This window comes from Sminthopsis crassicaudata, chromosome 4 (assembly GCF_048593235.1).
Source record: "Sminthopsis crassicaudata isolate SCR6 chromosome 4, ASM4859323v1, whole genome shotgun sequence".
Lineage (NCBI taxonomy): Eukaryota > Metazoa > Chordata > Mammalia > Dasyuromorphia > Dasyuridae > Sminthopsis > Sminthopsis crassicaudata.
In genome coordinates, this window is record NC_133620.1 from 383,662,286 (window position 1) to 383,679,101 (window position 16,816).

Here is a 16,816-nt window from a genome sequence, read left to right on the forward strand (position 1 = left end):
AGTATCATGAAGGTTAGATTATCTATCTTGGAATCTGGCCTGCATGCTACAAAATGAAGATCAGTACAGTAAGAGAAAATTTGCTTCTCTCCTGAGTAAGCGACTCCTTCCCAAAACTGCTTCAAGCTGAGGGGTCATATAATGTAGTGGATCAAGTTCTGGCCCTGGAGTCTGCAAGGCCCAGGATGAAGTCCTCCTTTTGATATTTAGCTAGCTATTTGACCATAAGCAAATTTCTTGACTTCTATTTTTTTATGACTTTTTAATCTTTCCAAATACATGAAAAGGAGAGTTTTCAACATTTACCTTTGCAAAACCTTATGTTCCAATTCTCTTCTCCCTCCCTCCCCAACTTCCCTCCTTCCTAAACTGCAAACAATCCAATATAGTTTAAAAATGTGCAACTCTTCTAAGCATATTTCCATAATTATCATGCTGAAGAAAAAAGTTAGATCAGAAAGGAAAAGAAAAACATGAGGAAAAAAAAGCAAGCAAACAAACAACAACAAAAAGTGAAAATACTATGCTTTGATCCACATTTAGAATCCATAGTTCTCTGGATAAGGATGGCTCTTTCTATCAAAAGTCTATTGGAATTGGCCTGAATCACCTCATTATTGAAAAAAACAAGTTCATCACAGATGATCATCACATAACCTTCTTGTTGCTGTGTAAATGTTCTCTTAAGTCTATGCACTTCACTCAGCATCAGTTATTTGCCATAACTTTATTCAGTCATTTCCCAACTGATGGCATCCACTCAGTTTCCAGTTCCTTTCCTCTACCAAAAAGGATTGCTGCAAACCATTTTGTACACACAGTTCTTTCCTCTTTTTTATGATCTCCTTGGAATATAGACCAAGTAGAGATACTACTAGATCAAAGGAACTTGGATGGTTTGATACCCTTTTGGGCATAGTTCGAAGTTGCTCTCCAGAATGATTGGATCAGTTCACAACTCCACCTACAATGCTTTAGTGTCCCAGTTTTCCCAAATCCCCTCTAACATTTCTCATTATCTTTTCTTGTCATTTTAGCCAATCTGAGAGGTATAAAGTAGTACCACAGAATTGTCTTAATTTGCTTTTTTTTTTTTTTTTTTTTTTTTGAGGCTGGGGTTAAGTGACTTGCCCAGGGTCACACAGATAGGAAGTGTTAAGTGTCTGAGATCAGATTTGTACTCCGGTCCTCCTGAATTCAGGGCTGGTGCTCTATCCACTGCACCACCTAGCTGCCCCAATTTGCATTTTTTTAAATCAATGGTGAGTTAGAGCATTTTTTCATATGACTAGAAATCTCTTTAATTTCTTTGTCTGAAAATTGTCTGTTCATATCCTTTGACCATTTATTGAATTGCCTGACTTCTTAGTGCCCCAGACAACTCTCTAGGACTAAATTGCATGGAGTTGTTGATCTGCCTTAGTGGAAGTAGTTTCCACATTGGGAGTTTCTCGTGAGGACAAAATAAAGGATTTATTTCTCCTCCCAACCTCTAATCTCTAAATACTCCCTATAAACTATTTTACAATCTGTCTTGGTCCACTGCAATGTCTACTTTGTTTAACCAACCCAAAATTTCAACCTAGATATTTGAATGGAAAAACCTATAAATTGATAGCAAATTGTTAGAGATCATTAAACAAATCCATATCCAGTGGTAGGCTATTCATAAGTATCTATACTTATGTGATGGTCTCTGGGATTTGACAAGAATTCAAGCTGTCATGACCTGCTATCTATGGAAACTTTGACTAGAGACCTAGTATGGGAAAACCACTTTAAAGATTCATTTCATAGCCTGGTTTAACTGCTTCCATGTGTTTTTCAAGGTTTTCTCCTGCTATAGCAATCTTCACTCTTATGATAAAGACTGGATTTGTGCTTGGAAAAAAGGATAGAGTTCTGTTTAAAAGAAGTTAACCTATAAAAGTTTAGTGAATCCACTTATCACTAGATGCACATTTTAAGGAAATTCTAGCTAAGAGGGAGAGGAAATAAGTTTCTTTAAGGAGAAGAAAAAAAAAAAGAAATATGGAAGAGCAGGGAACTAGAAATCTTTTGTGTCTGGTGAAAAAACAGCCAGTTTCATAATGCTGGTAAAGAGACACCTAATGTATGATTTCTCCTTATTAACATTACTTCAGAATACCAGTGTAGGAGTCAGATGATCTTGATTCTAGACTCCAAAATGACCTTGATTCTAAACTCCAATCTACCACTAATTTAGTGAGTGACTTTAGAGAAATCAGTGAACTTCTATAGACTTCATATTAATCCTATGTGGAATAAAAAAATGGGGATTGTAAGAACTCTGAGGGCTCACTAGAAAATCTTGTCTTCTGCTATTATCCCTTACACAAATAGAACCTTTGCTTAGTCTTGTAGAATGAATATACAACTCCTTACCTATCCCTAAATTAAAATAACTGCTTAAAACCAGGCAGAGAGCAGATTCATTTCTTCCTATTTTCTCAGCTATACTGTAGTTGTTATAATATACTGCATTGTTGTATAGATCCACCCAGCAGTTCCTAAACCTAAGCCTATCTATTTCCTATCTGTTTCCTTAGATGAGACCTGTGAGCCTCATATTCCTTGCTTCTTGTTATACCATTCTGCCTAATTTGACTTCTGAATACTGATCCAGCATGGGGATAATGAGAAACATGATGATGCTAATGATAAAAAAGAAGCTTTAGCAGATGACCTGGAATTTTTTCATTGAAATATAAGGCAAGATCTCAGCAGAAAGAAAAGGGGGAAGGAGAACTAAGGAAATTTTGAGTAAGAATCAAAAAGATTGCAAAAAGCTTCTTTGATGAGCAGAATAGTCAATTAGGTAGTTGTGAAAAGATTGCTTTGCTATGGTGAGGGCCCATGTGAGATTACATAACAAATTCATAGAGGATTTGGTCAGCAGGGTTTTGTGATTTTTCTCCAGCTTTATTTGGCAGCAAAAAAAGGTCAAAAACTTTATCAAGATAGGCGTAATTTTGAAGGGACTCTGTGCTAGCAAAAGATGTATGCTTAGTGTGATAAGCTCTGGTGTCTTTGGACCTTTCCTTTGCACCAATGAAATCTGATTAATCCCAGAATATTCAAAAATATTTAATGTGAAAGTTTTTGAACAATACCAATTTCTACTATTCAATTTTGATGAAATGAATGCTTGCTTTTGTCTCTTGTTTTGTCAAGCAAATTTGAAGGAAGTCTTTTCTATTTGTATGCATGTCCCATGTTGGCCAGAATAACAACATACTATATTAATAGGCATTCAATAAATACTTCCTGAGTTGCTTTTTGTCCCTCTTATTTCATTCATGTTCCTCCTAATTATATCTCTTCCAGTATCTTTCTGGCCCCTTCTTTTCTCCTGAGGAAGTTTATCTCACCTCACATTTTCCCACTTGCTCTCTTTGCTATTAAGCATTTTCCCTCTCTGCTGGAGTGCTAGTGATCTGGCTCTTTATCCTCTCTCTACAGCAAAGTTAACCCATCCACCTGCTCCAACTGGCTGACTGAAGGAGATCAGACATGACTGAACAGATAATCAACTTTCCTTGCTCCATTCTTCTGCTTCCACCTACACAAATGAATGACATTATAATGGGATGTGAATTCCAACATATTCAATTTCCTTTGAGAAACTTTGAACCTGATGCCCCTCACCTCACAGTTCTCCTTGTGGAGTTCATTATTTGTTACCCTGACTTAGATTTAAAGCTGATTATTAAACTGTCAAATATTGAATGGCTTCTTTAAAAAACCCATAATGTTTGGTAGTTGGAAGAATTACTCATAAAATCTCAAAGTGAAAAGACCACTGAAGTCCTGTAACTCACTGCAGCCCAGTTCTCTGGCATTACAAAAGAAGCAAAGGAGTTTCTATTCTGGGATCTTCATTATGCCCAGGCTAAAAGAAAAAGAAAAATAGAAAAAAAATTGGCTCCTTAAATGAAATTTGTCTCCTGCTTGTGCTATCTCAGCAGTATCCACATTAATCATTCACTTCAACCCTCTCAATATAAATAGGGTTGCTTTAGATTCAGACTTCTATGCTGAATTATTAGTAACACCTAACCCAGAGAAATCAGAGTTTTGAATCCTGTGAATTCATCCATTGTGGGATGTTTTTCTTTGAATGAGGGCAAACCATGCTTTTACTAGTTCACTCTCTAATTTTCTACCACTCTTGAGTTGGTGGAATCAGTGATTCAGGGCAGAATATAAGGAGGCATTCTCCTGCTGCATTAGACAGACAAGAGTAAAATCACATCTTATATAGAAGTGGACATGACAAGATGTCTTAAACAAGAGAAGAAAGGACCATGCACAGGTTGGATACAATAGAAAAAAATTTTGGATTATGAAATCAGTCATCCTTCCTTTCTCTCAAATATTCAACTTTTTATCAACTGGTTCTTTCCCTATTATCTTCAAACGTTCTTGTTTTCACCATTCATAAAAAAACAAACAAACATTTCACTGGACCTTTCCATTCTCCCAAATTATCTTCCAAAACCTCTCCTTCTATGAACCAAACTCCTTGAAAATTTTACTATATTTCTGCTTTCTCCTTTTTCCCCTTTCACTATTTTTTGTTCTTATCCCTCAATTGAAAAAGTTTACTCTGATGTTACTAATGACTTCTTAATTTCCAAATCTGGTGACATTCTTAAAGTTCTAGTCTTTCTCAACATGTTGACTGCATTTGATATTGTAAATCACTACTAGTGTTGAGGTGGCCCTGGGTTCAGAGAGCAGAACTTGGAGTTAGGAAAATCTGAATTTGAATATTACCTCAAATATGTACTAGCTGTGTTAGCTCTGTGCTTGTCTATAAAATGGAGATAATAGTAGCATTTACCTCTCAGGATTGTTGTAAGGATCAAATGAGCTAATTTATATAAATTATTTTATAAACCTCATGTTACTATTTAAATACCAACTATTACTATTTGTGGGGCAGCTCAGTGGCACAGTGGATCTAGCCATAGATCATACTGGCTGTGTGAACCTGGCAAATCACTTAACTCTGCCTCAGTTTTCTCAAGTATAAAAGGAGTGGAGAAAGAAATAGTAAATCACTCCAGTATCTTTGCCAAGAAAATCTCAAATGGGGTTATGAAAAGCAGGACACAACTGAAAAAAAAGAAACAACAAAAATTATTATTATAAAAAATAATCATACTGTTTCCTCTCTTTTTTATGACAATACTCTCCCCTAGTTTGCATCTTCCTGACCACTCTTCAGTCACTTTTGTTTGCTCATTATCCACATAATATCCTCTACCTATGGATAATTATCAATGTTCTATACACTATATATTTTTCTTCTTCTATAATCTTTCTCTAAATTCTTTCATCAGCTTAATGGTTTTAATTATCATCGCTATTCAGATTACTTTAAGATCTATCCTGTATCTTTCCTAGACTGTAACTCAAGTTTCAGTCCCAGATCAAAACTGTCCATTGGACATTTCAAACTGTATTTCTTGGTCCAACTTAAATACAAATAAAACTAAATTCATTATCTTTTCATTTAAACTTTTTCCTGTTTCTGTCAATAGGCCAGAGAGACCAATGACTTTATGCAGCTCTGACTCATTTAAATCCAATTCACTTCCAAATTAAGATACAAGACAGCATGCTCATTATGTAATTAGTTCTCTTTGAGAACAAAGGATGAATAATAACAACAACAAAACCCTCAATTTTTTTGTCAAAGGCATTGCTATTTTTCCAGTGTATCTAGTTTGGCATTATTCTGGACTTTTCACTCTCTGTCACTTCACATATCCAACTGGTAGCCAAATTTTATTTTTTCCACTTTGAAAAGTCTCTTATATAGCCACTTCTCTTTCTTCCTGTAGCTACTACTTTATCAAACCCTAATCCTCTTACCTTGATGATGGCACTGACTTCCTAATGGTTTCTACTGTCCAAGTCTTTCATTCCTCCAGGCTATCCCATCTATTGCTTCCAAGGTAATTTTTCTTAAGCAAAAATCTGACCAGGTAACTCTCTTACTCAATCATTCCCATTGGTTTCCTCTTGATAAAACACAAATCACTCTGTTTAGCTTTTAAAGTCCCATACAATCTAGCCCAAACCCATCTATTAAGTCTTTCTGGATATTATTCCCCATTGCATATTCTTCACTTAAATCAAACTATCCTTCTCTTTGTCTCTCACTCATGGAATGCTATCATCTATCTCTGTATTTTCAGAAAAGCTGTTTCCCATATCTGGAATGTACTTCCTTATAATTTCTGTCCCACAGAGCTACTTATTCCTTTAAGATGCAACTCAGATACCATAGACACCATCTTTTACATGAAGCCTTTATTGATCCCCTAAAAGGCTAGTGCCTTCCTAATCATACTCTCTTGTATTTAATCACTTCATCCATTTCTTTATGTATTCACTTATATTTCTGCTACATATATATGCTATATACATACATATATACATACTATATATATGTGTGTATATATACATATATATATACATATATATGTGTATATATACATATATATGTGTGTGTGTATATATATATATATATATATATATATATATATATATATATATAGTTTTGTACATCTTGTCTCTCCCATTGGAAATGTAAGCTGACTATGAATAGAAACTCCTTCATTTGTTGTATATATTTCTCCAGGGCCTGGCACAAAGTATTTAATGAATGCTTATTGATTGTTTAAAGCCAGGATAGCTGAGAAGGAATCAGATCTCTTACAATTACTATGTGTTTGAGTTTGGACAAGTAATTCTTAGTTTTAACTTTCTTTATATGTGTCAAATAAAGGGTTTAGATCAGATGAGCTTTAAGATCCTTTTCCACTCAAGATCCATGATTCTGTAGTCTATGAACCAGAGGTTCAAGAACAGAAATATCACACCAATGGAGTGAGCAGAAAGGAGTGTCAGGAGGGTGGTTAAGACATACATACGAGCAAGAAGCAATTATCAAAATAAGTCAAGGAAACTGATAATAAACTCAAGCAAACTGAGCAATAGTACTCAACAGAAGTACTGACTGTGTACAAATTCCTTTTCATTGCTATATTTCAGCATTGGATGAACTCCTCAAAGGGAAAATAGGTTTTTTAGTTGACACACCTTTATTTTGATAGTCCAGGGCTGTAATGGACCCAAGTTTGGAGAAATGGGGAACTAAGAAGAAAGTGGAAGACTGAACAGGGCTTTAGAAATATAGTCTAACAAACAAGTCCAAGAAAAGCAGGTTCTTCCAAATGTAATAGAAGTCTATGAAATATCACAATCATTCAAAGCCTAGTGCATTCCTCGACCATAAATGTCAAAGTAAGATTGTATTAAACTATGTACTCTTTGCAGTTGTCAAAAGAAACAGTAAGGCAAGGAAAAATTAAATATATTGCCCAGTAGGGAGAACTCCAGACCAGGTTAACTGGTCTTCTTTTTCCTTCAGATGTCATTATTTTGCCTGAGTAACTCTTACAGCTTGGCCATGTTAATGTTCTGTTTTGGAGGAAGGAGGGAAATAAACCAGCGATAACAGGGGAAGCCTCCTGGGCAATCTCAGCATTACATGAACAGCTGCCTCTCCACTGTGCACAATTATATCTGTTTCACGCAATTACATCTCTGCCTCCTTCCATATTTCATCTAATGAAGTTTCAAGTGAGGCATAAATGCTTCATTTGGTGGACTAGGAGGAAGGCCTGTGAGGGACACCTGACAGTAAGAAAAAGCATGCAAGAATTCCATCAGGCAACCACAACTCCAATCTAATTATCTTTGTTTGCCTCCCAAACACATGGACTCTTTCGGGTCTGTTGAAAGAAAAGCAATCCTCCAGAGAAAAAGATTTAAGTCAGCCCAACCATGTTGACAGATGAAACTGACTAGTTTCATAGACTCTTGAAATCAGTGACAGTGGATAAGCATCGGTGTGCCTCGGATTCAGAAATTTAGGGGATAATTCTTCCCTGTGTTATTTCCTAACATTTGTGGAAGGACCAGCTCCCCAAGGAATCATTAATACAATGGAAAGAGAACTGGACCCCCCTCAGAGGACTTAGATTTAAATACTGTCTTTGAAACTTGCTAATGTGTGGACTTAAGTTCCTTGAGATTCAGTTACCTCCTCTGTAAAACGAAGTTTGTCTAGTATAGATAGTCTCTGATATTTATTAGACGATGTAGTGAATACTGACCTGAGCCTGGAGTTATCAAGACCTGGGCTCAAATCTAGACTCTGAAACTTTACTAGCTATATAATTTTGATCAAGCTTCTGTTTGCCTTAGTTTCCTTCTCTGTAAAATGAGGATGATCCCTGTTCCCTAGTGTTGGTTCAAAGATCAAATGAAATAATAATTGTAAAGCTCTTTGCACAATGTCTGGCACATAATAGTACTGTAAAAGTGTTAACTATTAGCTTTTATTTGACTCTCTTTTGGGGGAAGTTACATGATGCAGTGCAGTGCTAGGTCTGGAATCAGGAAGATGCATCTTCCCGAGTTCAAATCTGGCCTCAGATACTTACTAGTTGTGTAACCGGGCAAGTCATTTAACCCTGCCTGCCTCAGTTTCCTCATCTATAAAAGGAACTGAAAAAGGAAATGACAAATTACTGCACTATCTTTACCAGGAAAATTCCAAACGAGGTCACAAAGAATTGGCCATGACTGAAAAAAACTGACCAGCAAGAATATCCTTTGAATGCTGATCATCATTTCCTTCTAATCCAGCATAATGGAGTCTAGTTATAATAAAAATATTTGATGTCATATAATATGAATGTTGATATGTAATATTAGTTGATATGATACAAAATAAAATCATGTAGGTATAATAATATAAATTAGAGTTCTAAAACTTCTAAGAGTACATAATTTATATGCCAAAGATATTTAATTCTGCCTTTGAATTGAGCTTGAACTTTCAAATCATAGTTTAACTAGAAGAAGAGGACTGAGAGAGCCTCAAGAGGCCTAAAAGATGTTGAGATTAACATGTAGTTAGTGACTGAGAATAATTAATTAAAATAAGATAATACCAGATTACAGGCTTCTTTTGCCACCCCTAACCTCTATGGACTTCACTTAATTTTTTTTTTTCTTGTTGAGCTCCATTTTGCTTTCTCCCTAGCATTGGCTCACTATATGACTCTCCCATATGACTATTTCATATGACTCTCCAGAGTCTTCACCCATAGGATCATACCCAAAGATCCAAGGTAGTTACTCTTCCCCTTCTCCAAGGTCTTCCTGACTGATGCCCTCACTCTATGCACTATGGAATAATATTTTCAGCCTCTGTAATAATAAATAATAATAATAATAAAATAACTAGTATTTATATAACATTCTAAAGTTTGTAAAACACTATACAAATATGTCTCATTTTACTTTTACAACTCTGGGAGGTAAGATACTATTATCATTCTGTTTGCCAGATGAGACAACTGAAGCAGAGAAAGGTTAAATGGTTTGCTAGGGATAACATAATGAAGAAGTACATAAGATAAGATTTAATTCAAGTTTTCTTCACTCTGATTCTAATGTTCTAGCCACTGTTTCATCTAGCTATCTTATTTATTTTAATCTATTTAATGTTACTAAGCTGAATAGTAGCATTTTATAGTAGATGGAGAGCCAGCCTCAAAGAATCAGGAAGATATGAGCTAACTGCCCACTTCAGACATATTCTGGCTGGGTGACTTTGGCAGTTAATTTCCCGGGCCTTGATTTTCTTATATGCCAAATGAGAGATCTAGCCACATGACTTCTGAGGTTCTTTCTAGTCTTAGAATTGTGATACTGCTATGGTTTTTCTTGTTAGAAGGAGAATAGAAGTCAGAGAGCTTTCAAAATCCTAACATAAGAGGAGAGCTTCTGAATATTACATTATTGCAAAGCTATATTGTCCTATTTTAAAGTACATAGAAGTCAACTATGTTATGAAGGATATGGCATTATTGTTATAAATAAATAATGCATATGTACAAATATGTCATCAATGAATTTTGGTTCACGAGATCTCAAATTTGATCTTTTTGGGGGTTCATATTAATGGGAAAAAAGTGGTTTGACAGTCCTTAGTGGTCAGCTCTTAGTATAGTAAGCCATATTTGCTCAACCAATCAGATTTTTTTTTAAAGTTATGTAACTGTCAATTTTCAAATATGTCAAAGTACTAGTTTAATTTGTACAGAGTACTCATTTGATTTGTCAATTTTTGTTTAAATCCTTTCTCCTCCTCCCCCTGCACTTCCTCCCCTTCTTTATCATCATCATCATCATCATTTTCTTCTTTATCATCATCTCTTCTTCCTCATCCTCCTCCTGCTCTTCTCCCTTCTCTTCCTCCTCCAACTTTTTTTCTTCTTCTCCTTCTTGTCATATTTGCTCAACAAAATAAAATTTTAAAAATTATGTGACTGTTAGTGTTCAGACATGTTGGAGTACTAGTTTTCCATGATTTATTGAAGAATGGGACCAATTACTTGATGGATTGTGGGTAACCCAGGAATATAGAAAATATGTGCTATAACCTTATCCTTTTAACTCTTCCTCAGTAAAAAGGATAGTATTTTTTTACTCTGATAATCTTTCTTATATGATTGTTTCTTATCAATGTTGTGAAAGCAATAAATTTTGGATTTTAATTAAATATTTTTATTTAAAATTGACATTGAAATGAATTAAACTATTATTTAAAGTATTATACTTAAAATAATTTTCTCTAACTATATACATTACATATATATATATATATATATATATATACATATATATATACATGTATATATATATATATATATATATATATATATATATATATATATATATATATATAATAGTTAAAAGAAATAGAAAGAATAATACCAAAACCAAAACTGAATACTTTGTATTTTCTACTCACCAAGCTTGGAGTCAAAGAAGAAATAAGAAACTCTAAATTTTGTCTCTCTCCTCTTTTGCAGCAAACTAGAGGATTATTTGTTTGAAACATTATATATACTATAAAACTTTCCTTTGTTAGTTTTGTTGAAATATTTTGTCTCCCCTTCCTCACCCTCTTCCCTTTCTTCCCCTTCTTTCTTATCCTCTTTTCCTTTTTTCCCCTTTTCTTCATTCTCCTCCTCTCCCTCTCCTCCTCCTCCTCCTCTTCCTTCTTCTGCTTCTTTTTTTTTTTCCAAATGATGGCTTCCCAAATAGGAAAGTGGGAAGGGAAATGTTTAGAAATAAACTTGATTAAAAAAATAAAAAAAATAAATTAAAAAAATTCTTACCTCTAAACTCTAACCCTCGAAGTTGAAAGGTAACAAGGCCATTTCCTATTTCAATTAGGTGAACAAAAGCATTGAGGTAATCTGAAGCCAAAATAAAGCAGTCTCCAGAGCTGTAATTACCCCATCGACCAAGAACCAAATCTCCACAAAGAGATACTTGGAGAGATCTTGTCAAATGTTCATAGAAGATGGAATTCAGATTGTTGTCATCATTTCCTTAAAGAAGAATTACAGGAATCAAATTATATTCAGGTGAATGTTTTATGGGTTAAATTCTATCAAATAATTATATACAAAAAATTCAGAATTTGTGGGGGATTCAATGCATACCATGTGTTAGATAATGCCTACAAAATCTTTCAGTTTATTGAAGTAGTGCTCCTAAAAACATGTGATACTTGTACCAAAGCTCATGTTAACTCCCCTCCCACCCTCTACCACAGTTTTTATTTAAAATAATAATATAATAAAAGCTGTAATTTATATAGTCATATGTCACATATTACATATGTAATACTTTCTCAGAAAACAAGCGCTCTCTCTAAGAGCACAAATTCATAAAATTGTAGGTTTCTAACTCATTTCAGAGGTCCAACTTGCTCATTTTATAGATGAGGAAATGAAGACATAGAGAATTTAAGTGACACGTGTGCAAGATTACAAGGTCACAAGTAGCAAAGGCCAGAGTGAATCCAGAATCTCTGACTGAATATAGCACCGTTTCTGCTAATTTACCATGCTATCTCTGCAGACTGGAATCTGTTTTGGCTTGAGTAATCAGGGAACAATCACAAATGTAGTGCAGTCTGAGCTATGTTCCATGAGACAAACTTGTCACAAAAGCAACATGTAGCCAATGCCTGCTTGGGCTTCTGAGTGAGTTTTCACTCTTTCTTGTCCTTAGGCTAACTCAAGCACTGGCATAACCATGAATCAATGTTTCAATTGATCTATGGAATAACATCATCATATCATGAATGTCCTCACCCGCTGCCAGAAGCAGTAGAGAAAGGAATTAAGGTGATTGCATTTATAGCCTAATTATGATTAATGAAATGAAATGAATCTTAGATGAGTTGAGGCAGTGTCACATAACCTCATAAAATATCAACATAACTAAAGCCTCTGACACATTGCCTGCTTAACCTGACTACTGCATTCATTTGTTACAGTGACTCACAGCTGATACTCAGAGGCTTATATAAAGCCTTCTGAAAGTCCCTGTTACTTAGAAGAGGAGACTCAAAGGAAGGGAATATACTATTGTTTAGTTATCTCTAGTTGCTGATATTTATATAGATATCTATATAACATATTTTCTACCAAGATATCTATATATAATGAAATATACTCATTCTATGAATCATGTACCTGTTTATACACACATACATATGCATATAGATAATAGGTAGAGAGATGGGAAGATATATTTTAACAATGGACACCAGAATAAACAGGATTTATTTCTAGATTCTTGATTAGAATACTTTGATAGTATTATCACAATTATAGTTACAATGGAACAATATTTATGGTTAACTAATGATAATATAGATGTCTAAGAGCAGAAGTACTTTCATGTATAAGCTAGATATTATAGAGAATTTCATGGATTCAGAAACATTGATCCACCATACCTGCCGGATATATAATTACATTATTATTATTTTTTAAGTTCAACAAATAGTTCCATGTGAGTATATCTTCAGATTATTTTTAAAACATCATATTCTAGCCCTCAGACAAATGCAGACAACTAAACAAATGCAGATAGCAGACCAGATACATTCTCCCCCACCCCCTCACCTCTCTCTGTCACTAACTATTTCACTGGTATCATGGAATGTTTAAAGAAAGAGAAATGGTATGGAAAAGAGAGTATTCAGAATTTAATAACACAAGTTATAAGGGATTTTGTTGCTCTTTGGAGATAAAGAAGAATAAATAGGTGGTTGAAAGTGAAATGGATTGTGGAGGAAAAACATGTTTTTGTATTGGGTCCTTTTGTACATTCTAGGACATGGAATTGGGAAAATTTGTCCTGGGGAGGACAGCTTAACTCTGATTTGTTCAAGGTGCTGTGTGACTAAAGACCAATAGAGTTTTAAGATTTGCCACCTAAGTTTGGTATTTACTATTTACAAACTCAAATGTCTTGATTAACAAAGTTATTCACTGCTCAAGAGCTACCTAATCAATTCAGAATAACCAGTGAATGTATTTCCATACCAAATCAGGGGACTTAATCAGTCGTCTTGCAGAATTTTATTTTATTCTAAACATATTTGCCCCAATGTGCTTTGTTCCCACAATGATTATTAAAAACAACATGAACTTAATTTTCCCTGCTTAGTTCCCAGCAAAAACCCATTTACATTTTCAAAGAGGCAGAAAGGATGTTTTTTTCATACCTGGATCTTTTTCAATTTGAACTGCCAGTCTTGTATTGGAGTTGTCCACTCGTCTCGTGCTGACAGGGAAACAAACCAAATAAAAATGGAAGTCAATGAGACTTTTCAAATTATAGTGACCAGCTACTACTTTAAACGATAAGGTTGTAGATAGAATCATGGATTAGAGTTAGAACAGTGTTTCTTCCAACCTCTTCATTTTATAGAAGAAATCAAGACCTCAAAAAGTTATTTGCCAAAATTACACAGATACTAGGTGGCAGAGCCAGTATTTGAACTGATTGCAATGAATTTGATATGAAGCATAATGAAGATAAAACAATTGTTATCTTCTAGTTTGACAATGTTTGGTAGGGGTGACATGGGGGAAAGAACTTTCAGGCAGAGAGGAGAAGAGGATTGGAAGATAGAAGAACTTAACAACTGAAGTATCTTATCTCCTGAACATTTTAAGGGTTTCTATTACAACCTAAAGTCAACATTTAGACAATAAATGAAATTCCATTTTTTTCCAGTATGGTAAGAAAAATATCAGGCATGTATATTGGGCTAGATTTTTTTTTTCCTACCTAATAAGCAGAGAAATTGTCTTTGAGTCTTGATGAATCCATGGGATTAAGTTTCAAGTCTGATACAGATTTGCAGTAACCTAAAACATAAAAGGTCAACTTGCAAAGACTTGGTGAAAGTCAACTCTGATGTGAATCAATACCCTCAACACATCCTGATAGCCAGACATTTCCATATAGAAATGAGGAGTGAGCCTCTCTGAACTGGGTGCTGAATCCTTCTTGAATATACTTTCCATTTTATGGCTAAATGAACTACCTTTTGTTAACTATTATGTCATTTCATTTCAGTCTCAAACCTGAAACATTAGGCCTACCCTACCTGATTCAATGTTAGCCTAAAACATTACCCCAAAATAAAGGTACTGTGCATACACAGTGATGCTCTTTTACAACAGATGCCAGAAAATAATGCAAATGAATTTAATTGAGTTCTAAGTTCTTTCTACATGGCTCTTCTTTCATCTTGCAGATTAAGAACAGATTTTTACCATAAATATATCAAATAATAATAAAGGCAGCTAGATGGCATAGTCTTTAGAGTGTTCGGCCTGGAGTTTAAAAGTATCATCTTCCTGAGTTTAAATTTGGCCTCAGACACTTATTAGCTATGTGACTCTTTGAAAGTCACTTGACTCTCTTTGCCTCAGTTTCCTCATCTACAAGATGAGTTGGAGAAGGAAATGGCAAAAATCATTCAAAAATATCTTTGCCATGAAAACGTCTTGTGGATCACGAAGAATTGGGCACAACTGAAAAAGTAATAAATAACAGTAACATTTATATAATTCCTTATAATTTGTAATAAATTTTCACAATAAGCTCAAGAGGTAAAGTATTATCACAATTTTACATATGAAAAGACTGAAACTATGAGAGGTTGGAATATTTGACAGAGGTTTCAAAATTAGTAAGTGAGATAGTTGGAATTCCCCAAGCTTCAAGTCTAGGATTTAACATATTAATGTAGAACAGCAAAGATGATCTTGCTAAGGATGGTTTTCATTATGGAAGCTGACTGAAACAGAAGTGTGAATAACTGATATTTGTTACGTTATTCATAGCTTATAGTTGACATTGACACACTTTATTAAGCAATAAATAAACACTGTGGTCGGTCAGTTCATCAATTAATATGCATTTATTAAACACCTACTACATTCCAGGCTCTGTGCTTAATGCTAACCTCTAACCAATGCAATGAATTCAGTGGATGGATGATGAAGCATGTCTTCCATCTCTCACTGTTATAGTAAACTCTAAGTGTCCAATGAAGCATACATTTTCAAATGTGGACAATGCATTGATGCATTTTGCCTGACATAACAATTATTATTGTCTCCATTTTAAAAAAATCTCAGAACTTCAGAGTGTAGAGGACTTAAACTCTGAATAGGTGTACTTGAATCTGAGAATGCAGAGCACTTAAGGCTACTAACCTATTCCATGTGAGACAATGACTTTATTAGCATATATTTGGATCATGGCTCTCCTTACTTTTGGTGTTTGCTGAATGTTTGGTGGTAAGATAATTGTAGACAAAGATTGGAGGGCAGAGGGAAAGAAGGGAAAGTCACTTGGCAGCAGGACAAGGAGGAGAGAGCCTGGAGACTCTGGATTCCAGAATCCAGGAGACATCTTTGGCAAGCCTTGTGGCAGCTTGCTTGCCTCCTTTACTTCTCCACCTAAAGACAGAGGACTTTAATTTGTCCTGACTCTGGCTGATGCTGAAGCCCTCCAGGGAGTTAGCCCATACTCTACATCAGAGAAATTAAATGTCTTAGTAGTTATACTGCTGGTTAATAGATTAATAAGACTGTACCTGACTGAAAAGACAACATTCTTTCCATTAAATCTCTTTGTCCCTTCACTCCCTCAATAATTTGAAAGCTAAGCAAATAAGACTATTTATAAGTTTCACTCAATGGGCATGGTGATTGAGTTGGGAGGAATGCAATGATATTTCTCTACCCCAATCAAGTTACCAGTGAACAGATTTCTACTATTGCTCTTTTCTAAGAGCCCTGTAAGTAGTCCTTGAAAATAAACGGTTACACAATTCAAAAAAACAAAACAAAAAAAAAAAACACAAAAAAAAAACCAAAAAAAAAAAAACAACCAAACAAAAAAAACCCAACTAAGATAGTAGTAAAAATTCTCTTAATGAAGATAGGAATCTCTTCTCTGCATAATAATTATCCAAATTTAAATTTTATGTTGAAAACTAGAAAAATGGACTTTTTAGGAACAGGATAAATAACTTTTAAAAAGGAACTGTGCTAACCCACAAACCATCTATCAAATTTCTTTGGGAATTAGAACACTTTATAAAAATCTATTAACTAAAAGACTGGTTTCTTCTTAAAAGTGATAGATAGAATTCCCAGTGTTAAATTCCATTCAACAATAACTAAGCTAAACTGCCTATGTGCTCCAAGGTCCCTGGCTGTCAACCAGACTGTCTAAGAAGATGAATTTTAAACCATGGTGAATAACTTGAATTTTCCCCTGTGATTTCTTATTGTAAATTTGGTGCTTA

General features: G+C 34.6%; 1 protein-coding gene across 4 annotated transcripts in view; it reads right to left on the reverse strand.

The window, feature by feature from the left end:
• PCNX2 (pecanex 2) overlaps positions 1-16,816 on the reverse strand; it is a 370,349-nt gene that overhangs the window by 65,141 nt on the left and 288,392 nt on the right. For all 4 annotated transcript variants that reach the window (XM_074262410.1, XM_074262411.1, XM_074262409.1 and 1 more), the window contains exons 24-25: positions 13,709-13,767; positions 11,298-11,513 (exon numbers count right to left, since the gene is read on the reverse strand). In XM_074262410.1, the coding sequence (XP_074118511.1) occupies positions 11,298-11,513; positions 13,709-13,767 (275 nt within the window). The remainder of the gene's footprint in view (positions 1-11,297; positions 11,514-13,708; positions 13,768-16,816) is intronic.